This window comes from Primulina eburnea, chromosome 8, assembly GCF_022965805.1.
Source record: "Primulina eburnea isolate SZY01 chromosome 8, ASM2296580v1, whole genome shotgun sequence".
NCBI classification, from domain to species: domain Eukaryota; kingdom Viridiplantae; phylum Streptophyta; class Magnoliopsida; order Lamiales; family Gesneriaceae; genus Primulina; species Primulina eburnea.
In genome coordinates, this window is record NC_133108.1 from 7,988,842 (window position 1) to 8,008,257 (window position 19,416).

Consider the following 19,416-nt stretch of genomic DNA (forward strand, 5'->3'; position numbering starts at 1 on the left):
TTGTTATTTTTTAAAAGAAGACTGCATATAACGGTAATCAAATTTACTTAAGCGGGTGTATTCAATGTGGGAAATTTTTTGAAATTTAAAAATAAGATTACATGTTAATCAATTGATGTATTTTAAAAAATTTACAAACATGCATATAAACCCACATATATATACATGTAAGGATTAAACGATTTAACTTTTAAATAAGTAAATTTATTTATTAATATAAATATTAAAAATAATTTCAAATTGAATATGTTATATATGTCAATTAATTATTAGTTCAAAGAAATTAATAAAAAAATCACATGTTATCACATGTTATAGTTAAGTACAAAATTTATAAAATTCTATAAAAAAAAAATCAACAAAAGTCTATAAAAATCTTGCAAAAAAGTCTACATAAATCCACATAAATCTGTTTATAACATAAAAGTCAATAAAAATTTATCAAATCCATAAAAGTCTATCATTTAAAAAAGTTATTAAAAGTTATCAAAACTCTGAATTGAATACACCCCACTTAAACTCAGGCGATCAAAACTGGTGTTTGCATGTGCATGCTAACCAAATGAATGGCAAACAGCTTGTATTGCAGTTGCTGAATTAGGAGCAGATAATGCAGTTTGCAGACAAGGAATTCATGGGCTCTATCAGCTTTATGGTGTTGATATTTCCGTGCCTCTTTTAATTGAAGGTGATAGCTGCATATCTCTTAACCAAGCGAGGGATGGAGATGCATTTGTGGAATTCTTTATGACTATATAAGGCTGGAAGCTCCACCAACACAACAGAGTTAATAGAAAGAACTGAAAATGTACATCAAACAAGAAAAAAAGGATTAATTTCATATGAGACCCCGAGTGCAAGTATCGATTTTTTTGTTCTCTTTCCATTATCTGTACGCAGTCGGCAGTGCTTAACCGCTCAAACACTTGGTCACTTGGATGATTTGTCAAAGTTAAAAAAGAAGCAAGCTGTTGTAGGCTTAATTTTTTTACTAGCTATTCAGATCGTTGAACAATTCACCACCAGCAAATTTAAAACACTGAAACTAGTACTGATGAATCTGTACGGGCCCTCAGTTTCAGAAAAATAATATTTTATAAACAATCACTTCATTCCCTTGAAGGAGGACTGCAGAAAACAGTCAACAAAATGCTCACAGAAGTTCAAACAGCCCTTCATTGGTTCAGTTCTAGGCACAATATTTTGCAGCAAGCACAGAAGCAATAAGAGAGAACGTAAAAAGGCACAAAAGAAGTCTTGACATCGATTCTGATGGAGCACCAAGTTCTTAGTTGGATCACTGAGATATGTTGTGACATATTGTTAACAGAAGTCCATAGTGATCACTGGGTAAAACAGGAAGCACCAACTTAGTGACCTGCCCTTTCACTCTCTTTTCCTTGATATGCGACAGACCTTCAATAGCATCCATCCCTATCATTTCAATTTCCTTAACCTTGAAATCTTTCAACTTACAAACAAAACGATCCAACCGTTTTTGCAGAGTTCTGTTACCACTCAACATCTTGTTTGATTTTGTGTCGTATGTCCATCCAATTTCTCCAGGCCGTAGCTCTGTCCAGGCATCTATCCAGTCATCAGATAAAGGGAAACCACCATCCAATTTATCATCCCAGTTCATGTCCCCACAAAAGATTACGTTTAGATTTTCATCAAGAAATTTAACAGCTTCCTTGGCTTGATCGACACGTTCTTTGCTGAACATCTGATCCCATTTTGGCGGGCTTGGGCAAGGGCTTTCTAAGTGGGTTGTAGCAACAACCAGTGCTACATCTGGCAGCACTTCAACCTTCGCAGGACAAAGTTCCCGCCCCATGATGGAGTTTCGGAATGGTTTGCAGCTATAGGATTTAACAGTCAGTTTACATAACTGCAAAAGATTTATCACTGTAAGTGCCTCAATTGAGAGTGTGATGAGCGGAAAACTGAAATTTTTAGTCCAAATGGTTCCCGGTGATATGGATCAAACGCGCGAGCAACACAAAATAATTTGGCAATTGAGAATTAATGACTATATAAACATGAAACATCATCAAAAATCAAAGCAGAGTTCCCTGCCTATACATTATTTAATAATTTCTTCTTTGGATCACCTGCATGCAGAAATATGGTCCTGGAAACTCCATGCCATTTGAAATTGAGCACTGGTACTTCTTCCACCAACTCGATTGCTGGAAAATTTCATAGAAACTGGGGGTAACCTCCTGTAGAAGTACTTAGGCACAACCGGTGACAAACATGAAAAATAATGGGATTTTAGGAAATCAAAATAATTATTAAGGAAAGAAAACCTGAAAACATATAATATCCGGTGAGTGCAGTTCAATAAGGTTGCCCAGCGCTTTCATCCTCTCGTGCATCTCAAGATCTTCACGAAACCAAACGTTATAACTCAAAATCTTCCATGTTTTAGATTCTGAAGCCAGATGAGTCCCACCAGAAACAAGCATTGCTGCACAGAATTGTGATGTTATAATTCCAGATTCTAGCAATACAACGGAAAATGGAAGAAGCAACACGATCAACAAGGAGAATGGAAGAAGCAACACGATCAACAAATTAGAGAGACTTCTGCAAAGCGAGGCCAATGCAAAAGCAGCAAACAATTTTTTTTGCATCCAATTAATTAATAATATCAATGAAATTTCAACACGATTTATCAAAAGGGAGCAGCGAAATCAGAAGAATTATTCAGTTGCTACTTTTCATGCTCAGGTTAATAAAGAATAAACTGGATACTCAGATTTACGTGGAAAACCCCTAAAAATTATTAGGGTAAAACTATGGACAGGATTAAAAGAATTCCACTATAACTCACTCATTGTGTTTCAAAAGAGAACAGACGCTCCCTTAATACAGGAGAACAAAACACCTCACAAGAGAAAAAACTCGAATAAGAGATATTTGAAATGAAGGAATGAAACACCTAATTATAGTAAATTTCGAGGTGTGAAACCGCGTATAAAACGCGTTTCGTCTGAACTTTCCTTCCATCTGCAAAATTCATTTCGGCCATTTGGACAAATTTAAAATGTGTTTATAAATTTGTCTCCACCTCATTTAATGTGTTTGCCAACTTGTGCCGACACATAGTTCCAACTATATTTTCAAAAAGAGTAAACAACAAAACCAAATTCCTTCCTAATAACATACAAAGATAAAAGCTGAATTAGTAAATAACCTTCCAACATTATATTTTTAACTGTGGATTCACTGATAGAAAATATTTCTGCACACCAGGTTCCCTCAGTTTATTCTTTCAGTTGTTTTGTGTGTAAGAACCAATTACAAAATTTGAGACCTGCAAACCTCATTATATAGGTGCCAAAATGATATCCTCCATGAGAAATGTCGCATATTCATTATGTTAATTCCATTTACATGTGTCTCGAGACACGTGAGATTCCAAATGCTGATACACGAATTGCATACAGATTCCTCATGTTTCTGTAGTGGTGAGATCCAATTCTTCTCAACTTGCACAAAGTGCGTTGCATACATACAACAGACTGAGTTCAGATCCTTGTACATATTTCAAGAGGTCTGGTAATTATTATATCATTTTGTTATTGTATGTGGACGATATATTGGTAGCAGGTCCCAACAAAGATCATGTCCAAGGATTGAAGGCCTCGTTGGCTAGAGAATTTGATATAACGGACTTGGGACCAATAAACAAGATTATAGGGATGCAAGTTCACCGAGACAGAAGTAACATAAAATTTTGGCTTTCCCAGAAAATTTATTTGAAGAAAGTCTTGCAACGCTTCTACATGCAAGATAGTAAGCTAATTTTGCCCCATCTTCCTGTTAGCTTCAAGTTATCCTCCAAAAAGTGTCCTAGTAGTGAAACAGAGAGGATAAAGATGTTTCGAGTATTATATACATCAGCAGTGAGAGGTTTGATGTTCGCAATGATCTGTATAAACCGAACATTGCTCAAGTAGTGGGAGTAGTTAGTCGGTATATAGCAAATATTGGACGAGAGAATTTGAGTATTGTTAAGAGGATACTTAGATACATTAAGGGTATCTCAAATGCTGCAATATGTTATAGAGGATTAGATTTTACACTCAAGGGCTATGTCGATTCAGATTATGCAGCAGATCCTGATAAGAGAAAATATAATATTGGTTATGTATTTACACTTGCAGAGGGAACAGTAAGCTGGGTTTCAAAAATTCAAACATTTGTGGCGTTATCTACAACGAAAGCAGAAGATATGACATCTACTCAAGCATGTAAGGATGCAATATGGATTAAAAAGTTATTGGAGGAGATTGGGCACAAACAAGAGAATGTTAATTTGTTTTGCGACAGTGAAAGTGCCTTGCACATCGCAACGGATCCAGCCTTTCATTCCAGGAGTAAACACATTGAAGTCTAATTTCACTTTGTTCGAGAAGTAGTAGAGAAATGAAGTGTGAATATGCAAAAGATCCATACAAAAGATAACATAACTGATATTCTGATCAAGCAGTGAACATTAACAAGTTTAAGTAGTGTAGATCCTCAAGCGGCCTAACAGAAACATAAGAAGTAGGTAAAGGTAAGATTAAAAGGATGTGTGGAGATGTGTTTGATTTTCAATCAAATCTCTAAGTGAAAGAAATGTCGACAAAATTAATGCATTTAATGATGCGTGAATGTCATTTAGTCAAAAAGAGTTGGCAATATTTTTGTAAAATTTGGCTGAAAGATATGAGGAATATTTGCATTCATACATGAGAAATTAGGTGATTTCTCTTATCATTAAAAACATCCCGAGCATAGTGAAGCCCGCCATTTATCTGGAGAATCATATATGTATCTGTAACACCCCGAACCCTAGCCATTTAAATTTCGTAAATATATGTATATAAGAATCTAACTAATTAATGGGCTTACAAAATAAAAAATAATTTGTTGTTGACCCATTATCTTGCATAACATAGACACACATATATTTATAAAATAATAAAAAAGAGAAAGAGAACCCTACCCAAAAAAAGAAAAATCTCATCAGCGTCGTTCAAAAAAAAGGGGGGGCTTCTTCACCCAACAAATTGACTGACTCCTAATGCCTAGGTTGTGCGCACTTCTAATTCAAGGGTAGTTTGTATTTTGGCGTAATATTGTTAGTTGTTCTTCTTCTTTATCAAGGAAACTTTAATATATTATATTGATTTGGAAATGAGATTGATGGGTGGATTGAATAGAATTTGGGTTTGTCGTAGAATACAGTTCGTTAACAACTCATTAGTGACTTCGAAATTGGATTAATATTAGTTTAGTAAAGTCATTAAATTTATGATTTTCTTTATATGTGTATGGTTAAAGAGAATATATTTAAATTGCATATTCTGGAATTATGAGTTGTGACTGAATTGGTTAGTAAATTTAGTTGAAATAAAAGTCTGTTTTGTAGGAAACTTGCAATTGTTTTTATGTAATTAGCAAGCCTCAATACCTAAATAAAAGTCTTGGTCCCTCGGTCAAAATAAGAGATGGTTGAATGTTACTGGTGTGATTTGGTGCAAACTATAGATAGTCAAGTTTAATAACGATCAATCATGATAATAAGAAAACAAATTGAAAGTGTCATTTTGTTTTCTATTAATTAACCGTGATATTATTGTGGGAAAATCATGATTATCTAATCAAAATAACTTTGTTTATAGATTTTGTTATTACTCAAGATTCCTGATTTAGTATTCACAATTAAGCTAAAGACATCATGTGCGTACACTTTTAGTCCGACATTATTTCACAAAAGCTCCACAATAATGAATTTGGATGTATATTGTTGTTATCGATACTTTATTATTCCTTATTAGTTGGAATTCTGTATTTGGTTATGTTTTGGTGATATTTTGCATAATATGTATGTCATGTAAGCCACATCTTGGTTCCTGCGGATCAAAGTGCTACATGTGGGGAAGCATGTGAGCCACATCTTGTTTCGCTATAGTGAAAGTGCTGTATGATAGAAATTCTTATCTGGGTTCTATCATTTTGTTATTATCTCATTCTGTCATCCTTTTTACATGTGCATTTATTATTTATTTTTGCGAAAGATTTTGTTGTTATCCTTGAGATCGAATTAGTGGCTGAATACGAGAGTGTACTGAATAATTTTGTTTTCAGGTAATAATCTAAATGAGGAAGACGAATACATAAAATATATAGAAGAGATCATTGAAAATGACGATGACATAGAGGATGTTCCGTAGAGTTTAGAGACTTAAATTCTTTCATTTTAGTTCTTTTAGGATTCGTGAATTATTTAATTTTAAATATTTTGGCTAGTCCTTTGAAAGACTGATTTATTTACTGTAAAATCCGAGATCTCGATTTTATCGTGATAGTGGTTGTAATTTTTAGATTGGATAATTCTACCGTGTACAATAAATTTTTCTCAAGAATTTAAATAATACCGTGTATATTATTTTTCAGATTTTGAGATATGCGGAATTTTACCGGATATAGATCTAAGATTTGATACACCTGGATAAAGATTTAAGCAAGAAGATAACCCAATCAAATCTTGAGGATTTCCACCAGGAGATTTTCGAAATATTGGAGGGAATATTAGGGATTTTCGAAAATCATAGATAAAAGGAAAAGTCTACGCGATAAATACAGACTGGGAAAAAAAGTTCAATTACCAGGATTTTAGGAAAAATAATCAAAATCTTATTTGTGGAAAAATACCAATAATTTTGGATTTAAGTAAGCAAATTTATGGGATTTAAGAAATATAATTTTTATTATTTTAGGAAGTCAAAAATCTACCGAATATTGGGAATTAGACACAAAGTCGAAATTTTACACACTGAGCAAGGCATAATTTCGAAAATTACCTTGGGATATATATATATATTTCGAAATTTAGGATAGAGAATAAATGTAGATTTGATCACGATTTTAGATAAAGATTTGATTCAGAATCAAACGCGATTTGGTACACAATCAGGATAGCAGCCAACCCCTATAAATAGGAGGGCTCAGTGTCTCGAAAATCACACCATTTTTACTCTCTTATTTTCGAGAATTTCCCCCTCTAGTTCTTAGGATTTTTCGAGCACAGCGAAGCGCTGCCGCAGTCCAGCCACCGGAGTTTTCACGTTTTTCTTCAAGAAGTTTGAGGTAAGTGGGCTTGTTTTAAAGATTAAAATTTGTTATGCATGTATTTTCGTTTTTGAAAAATTCGGGCGAGTACGATTCTTCTTCTACACTCTTCTGGTTACGATGTTTTTGGCATGATGTAAATTTTTTGACACTGTGAGAATTCAACTTGATATGGGTGGGAATCCCAACCATAAGTACCCTTACGCGGTGGGGGAGATAACCGCTATACGGCCTCGTCCCCTTAGAGGAGTAAAAATTAGGGACTGATATCAGTAAACCATTGAAAGTAGATGAATCTCAGTGTCGGGTTAATGATGCGTACATGGTATGAATTATGTTTGCATGGTATGTATATTTCGAAAATTGCATGTTGTTTTTATTGTACTCGAACGGCCCCCACTTGCTGAGTATTTCCCCAAATACTCACCCCTTACACATTCCCAGATAAATCCGAAGAGAAATCAGATGAACAAGTTGAGCATGAAGAGTCGGATCAATTTTGGGGATAGTGAAATTATTTAAACATCGAGAATTATGCTGCAAGGATTTAAGAATTTTAGTAGGTTTATTTTCATTGTAAACGCTTCCGCAATTTATTCAATTTATTCAGTTGTAAAGACAATGATTATTTTTGGCGAATTTATGAAATAAACTGGTTTCGGTTTATACTGTGCTACGAGGCTGGTCGTTTTTCGATTTTGTGATTGATGAGCGACGCCGGTGTCAAACCCGAGTTTCGGGGCGTGACATTTACTCATTGATATGATCGAGAGATTGACTTATTGTTTCTTTTTAATAAATAAGTTATGATTCTTTATAAATTTTAGACTTTATGTTGATTATATGGGTTATCGATACTTTGCTTGACCTGTACAAATATTTGTGTGGATGTGTGAACTCTGGGCATTACAGTATCCATAATTATTAAATTAAAAATCATAACCAAGCTAATTATTTGATAAATAAAAATATATTATTCATAAGCAACACATAATATTAATATATTATTATACACGTACAAAGAATATATAAACAATACATAATAAAAACATTGTTTGTTATATTACACGCATAACACATGTTCCATAATACTATTTATCAATTGAAAATGCCAATCCATTTAAGCCAATCCGATTTGATCCTATATTCAAGTTCAAATATGGACGATAAAAATAAAGTCTAAATTTTTTTGTGCTCAAATTTTAGGGGAAAAAAAAAAGAATATACTGAAATTCCCCCATAAATTATTTCATGCGCTTGTTAAAACCTGAGGACCCAATGCTGTGCGTGTCACCATCGAATTAACTTTTTGTCTATGTCGAGTCATTAATTTCAAAGCAAAAAGCAACGTTCCCATCTCCCTCTCTAATCGTCCATTATTTTTCACTAATTCTTTATTTTTTTCCCCAAAGAGAATCGAACAGCTGAATCAAATGATGCAGAATATTTTCAGCAAGAACATCAATTTTCAGTGGCGCAAAAAAAGAAAGAAAAAAAGAAATCCAGTTCCAGGCACGAAATGGAAAACAGGACAAAAGAAATGAACTTAAATTTGAATCCCACAGTTCAATTTCTAAGGTTTGTAAATAACTACAAAGCAGGGAAGAAGAGCCCTGGGGCTCAGCAAATAAAGTTCTTCAATGTTGGAATGGAGCCCGATTCTACCCGCCAATGAATCGAATCCCGATTGACCAACTAATTCCTGGAAATTTTCCAGGGGTCGGTGCACCCTGCCTGCTATAACTCTGCACACAATCAGGGCCTTTCTCGTTGATCCATTTTCATCGGATTCTTGAATCGATTCCAATGCCCTGCTGCTAGTTGAAGCTGTGAAAACTCCAATACCATTGCTAAGCTCTTCCTTAGTAGAAAACCCGTTTCTCAAAATCCAACAAACGTGGCAGTTATTCGATGTGCAGAGGCTCGAGGAGCCTCTCAGGCCGAGGGAGCAACCAACAGTGGTGCCGTGGAATCGGAGAAGCTCGTTTCCATCTGCCAGGCAACGGGGGTGCTTTTTCGCTAGCTTGTTGGCTTTGATTATCACTAACTCCCGGTATTCCTCGAATTGTGCCAGCTTCTGCATGTTGTGGACTTTCAGGATCCGCTCAATTGCAACACGATTGTTCTTGTTGTATTCAGTATTGCTGCAACTTGCTCGGCAGATTATTTCAACGATTCTTCTCGAGGAGTCTCCTTCGATTAGCTCAGTAACTAAACAGAAACAAAGCAACATGCAAAATGACAATTTAAAAGGGAAAATCGAGCAAGATTAAAGGATGTAAGAGATCCGGAAGGTGTATTTTACTAGCGTGTTCAGAGAGATGATGCTCTTCAACTGCTTCCCACTTCCCAAATTGTTCTCCACATTTATGGCAGAATAAACCCCCATGCAAATCTGCTCCGGAAGAAGACCTGTGCCTTGTCGGTATTACTCCGAATCCAGAGCTCCGCAATGAAACGCTACTTGCCGTCCTTCTAATCGGACTACCCAAGATGCCTGAATTCTTCACTCGCCCGACTTGCAGCCGTCCAGCACCAGGAGTCACCGGCTTAAGCATGCCCACATAGTCCGATACATCGCCATCACCAACACAGCGGCCACCGCTGTTTGGAAAAGTTCTAAGCTTGAGTTCACAAGTTGAATTATCAAGCATAACCTCATGGGTGATCGGATACATGAGTTCACTGCTTCCGATGGATCTTGGACTGCAAATCGGCTGCTTCTCCGTGTGCCTCTTGCTTCCGTGAATCACAACATCTTTCAGATTGGCAATAGATTTAGAACAACCAGATCTCCCGCCTCCTTTTTTCTTCGTTGAAATGTTGGGCAGAGTTTTATTTCCATCCCCTTTGCGATCATGAACAGATCCTGGCTCTGATTTACATTGGAGAGATCTTTTCAGCGCAAACCAAACCGCTGGCATCTTCCTCACCTTCTCTCCCTTCTAGCTTTCTCAAACACCGAAAAGATTCATCTTCATAGCTAATTTAATTTTACCCTTTTCTTCTATCAGATATATATAGAAGATGATGAAATCTTGATAATAAGAATGGAAAAATACACAATCAAGATCGAAACTTTCTCCATATTTCTGTTTTCTTGCGTTGGAATGTGGCCTGCTCTTGTTGCCTTTTTAGGACCAGCCATTGCCTTAAACGCAGTTAATCTAGGAGTTTGGCAATTTCGTAAGTCGTAAATTTAAATTCTGCAACACGCAAAATCAATCAATTCCCCTCATTGATCACTGATCAGGGAGAAATTCCTCGTATAATTATGATCATGTTAATTCTCTTTTACAGGAGAAGACGATTAAATTAATTACTCATATTTACATAACAATAATTCACTTTAATTTGTTCTACAGAACATTACGTTCAAAATATTTACATCATGTTGTGAAAAAGTAAAAATTTACGGTAAAAAGTAAAAATCTCAAACTCTCAAAATTATCAAACTACACACTTTATAATATTTTTCTCTCAACTCAATTGTTATTTCATTCACAAATGAGTGCTCTATTTATAGAGTTTCATATACAAATATTCCAAAATAAATTACCTCATTACATACATCATCACACACTAATTTTCAATATTCAACACCTAATTTTACCTAATTTTCAACATTCAACATTCAACATACATATTTTAATATTATATTTTCAACACTCCCCCTTGTGATGATGATCATAATGATTGTCTTCATTACGTGTTTTTATACTGCCTCGTTAAAAACCTTACTTGGAAAAACCCATTGGGATAAAAACCATAGTAAGGGAAAAAGAGTGCAGTCACGTAAACTCCCCCTGATGTTGACATGAACAGTTCTTCACAAATTTCGTAGATTGCGCATCCCAATATTATATATGTGCTTTCTGAATATTGACGTAGGAAGTGCCTTTGTGAAGAGATCTGATGAGTTTTCACTTGATCGAATGTGACGAACATCAATACATTTATTCTTCTCAAGCTCCTTGGTGAATGCGAAGAACTTAGGAGGAATATGTTTAGTTCTGTCGCTTTTTATGTATCCTTCTTTCATTTGAGCAACACATGCAGCATTATCTTCATATAGTATTACAGGTTTCTCGTCGAATGATAATCCGCATGAAATTTGGATATGTTGGGTCATTGATTTTAACCACACACATTCACGGCTTGCTTCATGTAGTGCAATAATCTCGGCATGATTTGATGAAGTTGTTACTAGTGTTTGTTTCTGTGAACGCCAAGAAATTGCAGTGCCTCCACGAGTAAATACATATCCAGTTTGGGAACGTGCCTTGTGTGGATCAGATAAGTATCCAGCATCAGCATAACCAATTATACTTGGATTAGCATCTTTTGAATACAAAAGTCCCAAGTCTGTCGTTCCTCGTAGATAACGGAATATATGTTTAATTCCGTTCCAGTGTCTCTTTGTTGGATATGTGCTAAATCTTGCCAACAGATTCACGGCAAAAGATATATCAGGCCTTGTACAATTTGTAAGGTACATAAGGGCACCGATGGCACTTAGATATGGTACTTCTGGACCAAGAATATATTCATCATCTTCACATGGACGGAATGGATCTTTTTCTATGTTTAATGATCTAACAACCATTGGAGTACTTAAAGGATTTGCTTTATCCATATTAAAACGTTTAAGAATCTTTTCTGTATAATTTGTCTGGTGAACAAACATTCCACATTCTTTTTGTTCGATTTGCAAACCCAGACAATACTTGGTTTTTCCAAGATCCTTCATTTCAAATTCTTCCTTCAAGTATGACACAACTTCTTGAATTTCCTTACTCGTTCCAATGATGTTTAAATCGTCAACATATACAGCAATAATTACGCATCCGGATGTTGTTTTCTTAATGAAAACACAAGGTCATATTGAATTGTTTACATATCCCTTTTTCATCAAATGATCACTTAGTCGATTATACCACATTCGACCTGATTGCTTTAACCCATATAACGATCTTTGTAATTTCACAGAATAACATTCTCTGGGTTTTGAACTTTGTGCTTCAGGCATCTTAAATCCTTCAGGGATTTTCATATATATATTACTATCAAGTGATCCATATAAGTAAGCTGTAACAACATCCATAAGACGCATTTCTAAATTTTCAGATACCGCCAAGCTAATCAAATACCGAAACGTAATTGCATCCATCACAGGAGAATACGTTTCTTCATAATCAATTCCAGGCCTTTGAGAAAAACCTTGTGCAACAAGTCGAGCTTTAAATCTTACTATTTCATTTTTCTCATTTCGCTTTCGAATAAAAACCCATTTGTATCCAACAGGTTTTACACCTTCAGGTGTAAGGACTATAGGTCCAAAAACATTACGTTTATTTAGCGAATCTAATTCAACCTGGATGGCATCTTTCCATTTTATCCAATCCTGCCGATTTTTACATTCACCAAAAGATTTTGGTTCATGATCTTCGTTATCATTTATGATGTCGATTGCCACATTATAAGAAAATATATCATCAATTTCATCTATATCTTTTCGGTTCCATATTTTTCCAGTATTAATGTAATTGATAGAGATTTCATGATTCTCGTCAGTTTGTGGTTCTGACAGAACATTTTCATCATCATGTGTTTCTTCAGGAACACCATTCTCTATTTTGTGATCATCATGTGTTTCTTCAGAAACATCATTCTTTATTTTGTGATCATCGTGTTTCTCTATGAATTTTCTTTTTCGAGGATTTTTATCCTTGGAACCGACTGGCCTTCCACGCTTCAGGCGTTTAATGACATCATGAGTATCTTCCATTTGTTTCTTTGGAATTTCAATTCGAGCAGGGGCATTTGCAGCATGTATATATGATTTAGTTACCCCTTTTGTGTCTGCAAATGCATCTGGTATTTGATTTGCTATTCTTTGCAAGTGCACAATTTGCTGTACATCTTTTTCACATTGTTTTGTTCTTGGATCCATATGTAACAATGATGATACATACCACGAAATTTCCTTTTCGGTATGTTTCTGTTCTCCCCCTAACATTGGGAAGATTTCCTCATTAAAATGACAATCAGCAAAACGTGCTGTGAACACGTCTCCTGTCTGAGGTTCAAGATATCGAATGATTGATGGACTATCATAACCGATATAAATTCCAACCTTTCTTTGAGGTCCCATTTTCTTTCGTTGCGGTGGTGCAATAGGCACATACACCATACATCCAAAAATTCTCAGATGAGAAATGTCTGGTTCTTGACCAAATGCAAGCTGTAATGGGGAGTATTTATGATATGCACTTGGTCTGATGCGAATTAATGCAGCGGCATGTAAAATTGCATGTCCCCATATAGAAATAGGGAGTTTTGTTTTCATAATCATTGGTCTAGCAATCATTTGCAGACGTTTAATCAATGATTCAGCCAATCCATTCTGTGTATGTACATGAGCAACAGGATGCTCAACAATGATTCCCATAGACATACAATAATCATTGAAAGTCTGGGAAGTAAATTCACCAGCATTATCAAGTCTAATTTTCTTGATTGTATAATCGGGAAATTGATTCCTCAATTTTATTATTTGAGCAAGTAATCTTGCAAATGCAACATTTCGAGTTGACAATAAACATACATGTGACCATCTGCTGGAGGCATCAATCAATACCATAAAGTATCTGAATGGACCACATGGTGGATGGATTGGTCCACAAATATCACCCTGAATACGTTCAAGAAACATTGGTGATTCAGTTTGGATTTTGCCTGGTGATGGTCTTATAATAAGTTTTCCGAGAGAACAAGCTTTACATTGAAACTTATTATTCTGAAAGATCTTCTGGTCTTTCAACGGATGACCATGTGTAATTTCTATAATTCTTCGCATCATTGTTGAACCAGGATGTCCCAATCGATCATGCCAATTGGTTAATATCGAAGAATTATCAACTACCATGTTTGATTCAATGGGACTTATATGTGTATAATGCAATCCAGTAGGGAGCATTGGTAATTTTTCAATCACATATTTCTTTCCTGATTTATATGTGATAAGACACATATATTTCTCATTCCCTTCATTCATTGTTTGAGTATCATACCCATGGGAATATATATCATTAAAACTCAACAAATTTCTTTTCGATTGTGGTGAATATAAAGCATCATTGATCAAAAATTTTGTACCATTAGGTAACAAAAATTGTGCTTTACCACATCCTTTAATCAAGTCTACAGGACCTGATATTGTATTCACCGTTGTTTTTGTTGGTTTTAGTTCCAAGAAATATCTTTTATCTCGGAGGATAGTGTGCGTTGTACCACTATCGGGTATGCAAACTTCAGCTTTGCTCATAGCATTTTCCATATTTGAACTTCAAAAAAATATGCAATGAAATAAATTACTGGCAATATATATTTAAATATAACACATATCATAATTATACAATAAAACATTATTTTATGAATACATGAAAAACAAATTATTGTACATTTATATTCTACCACTATATTGTTCATTTTCAGAAAAATCATTGAGAAAATCTGCAGCATCAAAATTGTTCATTTCTATCCCACCAACATGTTGATCATTTCCAGAGAAATCATTCATAAAATCACCAGCATCAAGATGAGTTGAATCACTCAAACGGTCACTGCGTTCAGTGAAGTTGGTCTCCTTTTCTTTCCCCTTTAATGATTCTTTATAAAGTTTACAAAGGTGCTCAGGGGCTCGACAAACTTTGGACCAATGTCCTGGAGTACCACATCTGTAACAAGAACTTTCATATCTTTTTGAGTGATTCTCATTAACACTTGTATTCTCATGATGCCTTTTCTGTGGATGGTTTGGGACGCTCTTTTGAGATGAGTTATAAAAATAACTATCTCTATTATTTTCAAAACCACGGCCTCGACCACGACCACGGCCAAATCCACGTCCACGTCCACGTCCACGACCTCGACCTCGACCTCGACCAAAATCTTGTCTTTGAATTTGATTTTGGTTCCGAGGTTTAAATTCATTTTTATTTACAGCATTTACTTCGGGAAATGCTGTTGATCCAGTGGGTCGGGACTGATGATTTCTCACTAGAAGCTCGTTGTTCTTTTCCGCCACAAGAAGACAGGCGATGAGTTCAGAATATCTGGCAAATCCACGTACTCTATATTGTTGCTGTAGAGTAATATTTGATGCATGAAATGTGGAAAATGTTTTTTCAAGCATCTCAGATTCAGTAATCTCATGGCCACAAAATTTCAATTGCGAGATTATTCTATACATCGCCGAATTGTAATCACTGACTTTTTTAAAGTCTTGGAATCTTAATGTATTCCATTCATCCCGGGCGGTCGGAAGTATAACTTCTCTTATATGTTCAAATCTTTCTTTTAATCCCTTCCACAAAGCCATGGGATTTTTTTCAGTCAGATATTCACATTTCAATCCATCGTCGAGATGTCGACGTAAAAATATTATGGCTCTTGCCTTTTCTTGTGACGTGCATATGCCATTTTCTTTAATGGTCTCGCTTAGACCCAATGACTCGAGATGCATTTCTACATCTAGAGTCCATGGCATATAATTTTTCCCAGTAATGTCAAGAGCGATGAATTCGAGCTTTGTCAAGTTTGCCATGGTGGTACTAAAAATCACGATGCATTTTATTAGTTAATGAATATTGCAATACAAAGTAATGGATAAACAACAAGTACAAGTATTCGTAAAAATAAAGAAAACACACGAGGAGGATGTTCTCCGATAAATACAAGACTCGTGAGTATGATAACTAAAATAATTAAAAATAATCTTGCGAAAGCCATCTTCTTTTTTCTCCGAAAATTTGATGAAGAATAATTTTTAGAGAAGAAGAGAAAGTTGGGGTGATTGAATGAGTTTGAGAGATCATATTTATAGGACAAAAACTAGCCGTTTTGTTACCGTTTATGACCGTTGGTGAATAAAAGAATAAATGTATGTATTTGTATAATTTTATGGTAATAATATGGTATATATAATATTAGACATGTTTAAATAATTATATATATCATATCATAATATTATAACGACTGTCATAATTTATTTTGTTTAAAAACCTTATAGGCTTTTATACTTGTCGTATCCCTTGCCGGGAGTGTGGGATGTCGTCTTAACATCCTCCCAGGATTTATAACAAGTTTATGAAAAATTTATTTTATTATTTCTAATAATAACATTATATTGTATATTAAATAAATACACAATAAATAAATAACAGTAAAATAAATATAATTACTTTTGTTACCTTTTTCTTCTGTTTGGAGCTTGGAAAAGTATGTAGGACTTTTAGAGCTTCGTGCTGATAACGTGTTGTGAAAAAGTAAAAATTTACGGTAAAAAGTAAAAATCTCAAACTCTCAAAATTATCAAACTACACACTTTATAATATTTTTCTCTCAACTCAATTGTTATTTCATTCACAAATGAGTGCTCTATTTATAGAGTTTCATATACAAATATTCCAAAATAAATTACCTCATTACATACATCATCACACACTAATTTTCAATATTCAACACCTAATTTTACCTAATTTTCAACATTCAACATTCAACATACATATTTTAATATTATATTTTCAACACATCATACAGTATTAACAAATAATATAGCTTTTTTTTATTACAATCAAAGTTAAGTTAAAAATATGTCGAATGCTGCTTCATTTTACCCTCTCTTTTTTTCCTGGACAAAATAAATTAATGAAGAAGATTTTAACCATTATCCACCAGATTAATTTAAATAATCATTTTTAAAAAAATTAAATTAATTGTTCCTTTTATAATGTGTAATTGTATAAATTTGAAACCAAATAAATAAAAAGTACAACGGAAGTAAATTAAATTATGCGCTGAGGGAATTTCTGTCTAGCATCGACGATTATTTCTTGTTTTGGTTTTTTGGGAAATCCTGCTGTGAATAAAAGGTATAATTAATAATTCAGTGTCATGAAAGTATTAATTTAATTTTTGTAGGCATTTAATTGAAGCTACCCACCGCTGGTCAGGCTGCACATTTATTAGGTTCGTATTTTGCCCTTCTTTCCTTCCTTCAGTCCACACCTAAATGGTTAGGCCTTTCAATAGTTCGGTTTGTTTATAGATTGAATAAAATTATATATAAAATGTAGATTTTGTACAGCAATATTTGGTTATGAAATATTTATTGAATTAAATTGAATTAATGAGATTGAATTAAATGATATTGTTAATAAATAAAACATGTTTACAAAATTGACCAACCAAGTTTTGTTCGGGAGTGTGTCTCATGTGACTCCGTCTCACGGATCATAATCCGTGAGACGGGTCAACTCTACCCATATTCACAATAAAAAGTAATACTCTTAGCATAAAAAGTAATACTTTTTCATGGATGACTCAAATAAGAGATCTGTCTCACAAATACGATCCGTGAGACCGTCTCACACAAGTTTTTGCCTTTGTTCGGTCCTACTTGTATTATCTTTCAATTATATTTCACTTGCTAATTCCGATCTTCATTGTTAAATCACATTGAGATCAATGGTTTTTTAATTATCTATTGGACCAGCAGACTTGTTAAATCATCCAAACTTACAATATTCTAACCAAATAAATTGATACATGTGTTTAATTCTTCTCCACGTGTGGCACTTTGTGCGTATGTGCTCTGCTGCTTTCAAATATTTTTATCCAAGTTTGGTAATTTTCTTTGGCATAGTTTGGTACACATGATAGGATAAACATGTGATATATAATATAAAGATAAGTTAAGGATAAATAAGAGGTACGATATTATATTTAATGTTTGGTATGATTTTAATAAGAGTGATTAAAATTTATATATTAGATTGTAATGACAAAATTAACTTTATCATAATAAATTTTATAATTTCAAAGTTGTTGCTTGAGTTCATATTTTTTATATGTTCATGCGTCGTGCTTGCATGATTTATTTATTTTTACCTAATTTTATATATTATATAATATGATAATTGAGCTCTTGATTTTGTGAGTCAAGTCAAATATCGATTTTTAAGGTTAATCGAGTGATACTAATAATTTTATAGAGATTTATAAAAATTATTTATATAATTATCTCGAATTCATTTATATAATTATCATATTATATAATATATAAAAATAAATAAAATATTTATTTGATTTTAATTTATACCTACTAGCATAGATTTATAAAAAAAATCATTTATAAATTGAGGGTAATTAAGTCATTTGTAGTGTATTTTATCATTAGACTAAAATTATCACATCTAACAGAAGGGATATTTTATCATTCTAAAAAATTATTTATCAAGGGCCCATGATATTATCATGGGTTTTTTAAAAATGTACCAAATATGATATAAGGAGGATTATTTATCAATCTCTCCCTTATCTCATGTACCAAATTATGTCTTTTAAACTTGCTAGTGACACTCTTACGGGGGGACCTTTTTCATTTTTTATTAGCCTTTATGGTATTTCTACCGGGCCTTGGCCTTTGAAGTCCTCAACTCCTCCCATTTATCCACCATCATTCCTACAATATAAATGAGAATGATAAGCTCATAACAGTTTGTATTTTTGTTATCATTTTTCTCATTATTTTCACTTCCGACATGTTTAATTGAGACACTTTGGTGTTATTTTGTTGTAGGAAGAAATTTAATGGTTTTAGAGCAAATTTGAACTAAAGAAATGATGTTTATCACATTGAAGTTGTCAAGATAAAGCCGTTAAAAAAGAGAAAAAACAGAAGAAGTTTTGGAATAAACGTGATCCTATTCTTCTAATATATGTAAAACTGGCGCGGCTGAATTTCAAAGAGTGAATCTCGAAATTTGTGAAAATTATGCCAAAATTAGAGTCCTAATTATGGAATTTGACTTAAAAAAATTATTGGAGAGATAAGTTGTTTTGGGAAAAACAATACTAGATATAGCTTTATTCTATAAAAACTCTATATTCTTTTTTTGAAATATTTTCTATATCGTGTTTTTTTTTGGTTAATGAGCTTTTTCTTTTGGCCCAATTAACTATCTATACGTGAAGAATAGAAAGAGGTACAACCAAGAAGATGGAATTCTATCATCTCCCTCTACCTTTTCAACTTGAAGAACAAGAAGAAGACGTAAAAATTTATCATCTTCTCTCTACAACTCTAGCTAAGTTTTAATTTCTGTTTCAAAAGATATTTTTACTATTTCAATTTATTATTTTGAGGTTTTTGCAATTCAATTTAATATTCTTGTTTGTTTAAGTATTATTGGTTTATGATTTATTCATATAAAAATTGTA

General features: G+C 33.7%; 2 protein-coding genes across 2 annotated transcripts; both read right to left on the reverse strand.

The window, feature by feature from the left end:
- Positions 1-769: 769 nt before the first annotated feature.
- LOC140838805 (uncharacterized) lies at positions 770-2,926 on the reverse strand. The gene is made up of 4 exons (XM_073205370.1): positions 2,840-2,926; positions 2,313-2,473; positions 2,115-2,225; positions 770-1,891 (listed from the first exon to the last, which is right to left on the reverse strand). Exons 1-4 carry the CDS (start codon positions 2,841-2,843, stop codon positions 1,298-1,300), a joined length of 870 nt encoding a protein of 289 aa, XP_073061471.1. The 5' UTR covers positions 2,844-2,926; the 3' UTR covers positions 770-1,297.
- Positions 2,927-8,553: 5,627 nt separating this feature from the next.
- LOC140838806 (uncharacterized) lies at positions 8,554-10,389 on the reverse strand. Its single transcript, XM_073205371.1, has 2 exons — positions 9,437-10,389; positions 8,554-9,342 (listed from the first exon to the last, which is right to left on the reverse strand). Exons 1-2 carry the CDS (start codon positions 10,053-10,055, stop codon positions 8,705-8,707), a joined length of 1,257 nt encoding a protein of 418 aa, XP_073061472.1. The 5' UTR covers positions 10,056-10,389; the 3' UTR covers positions 8,554-8,704.
- Positions 10,390-19,416: the final 9,027 nt, after the last annotated feature.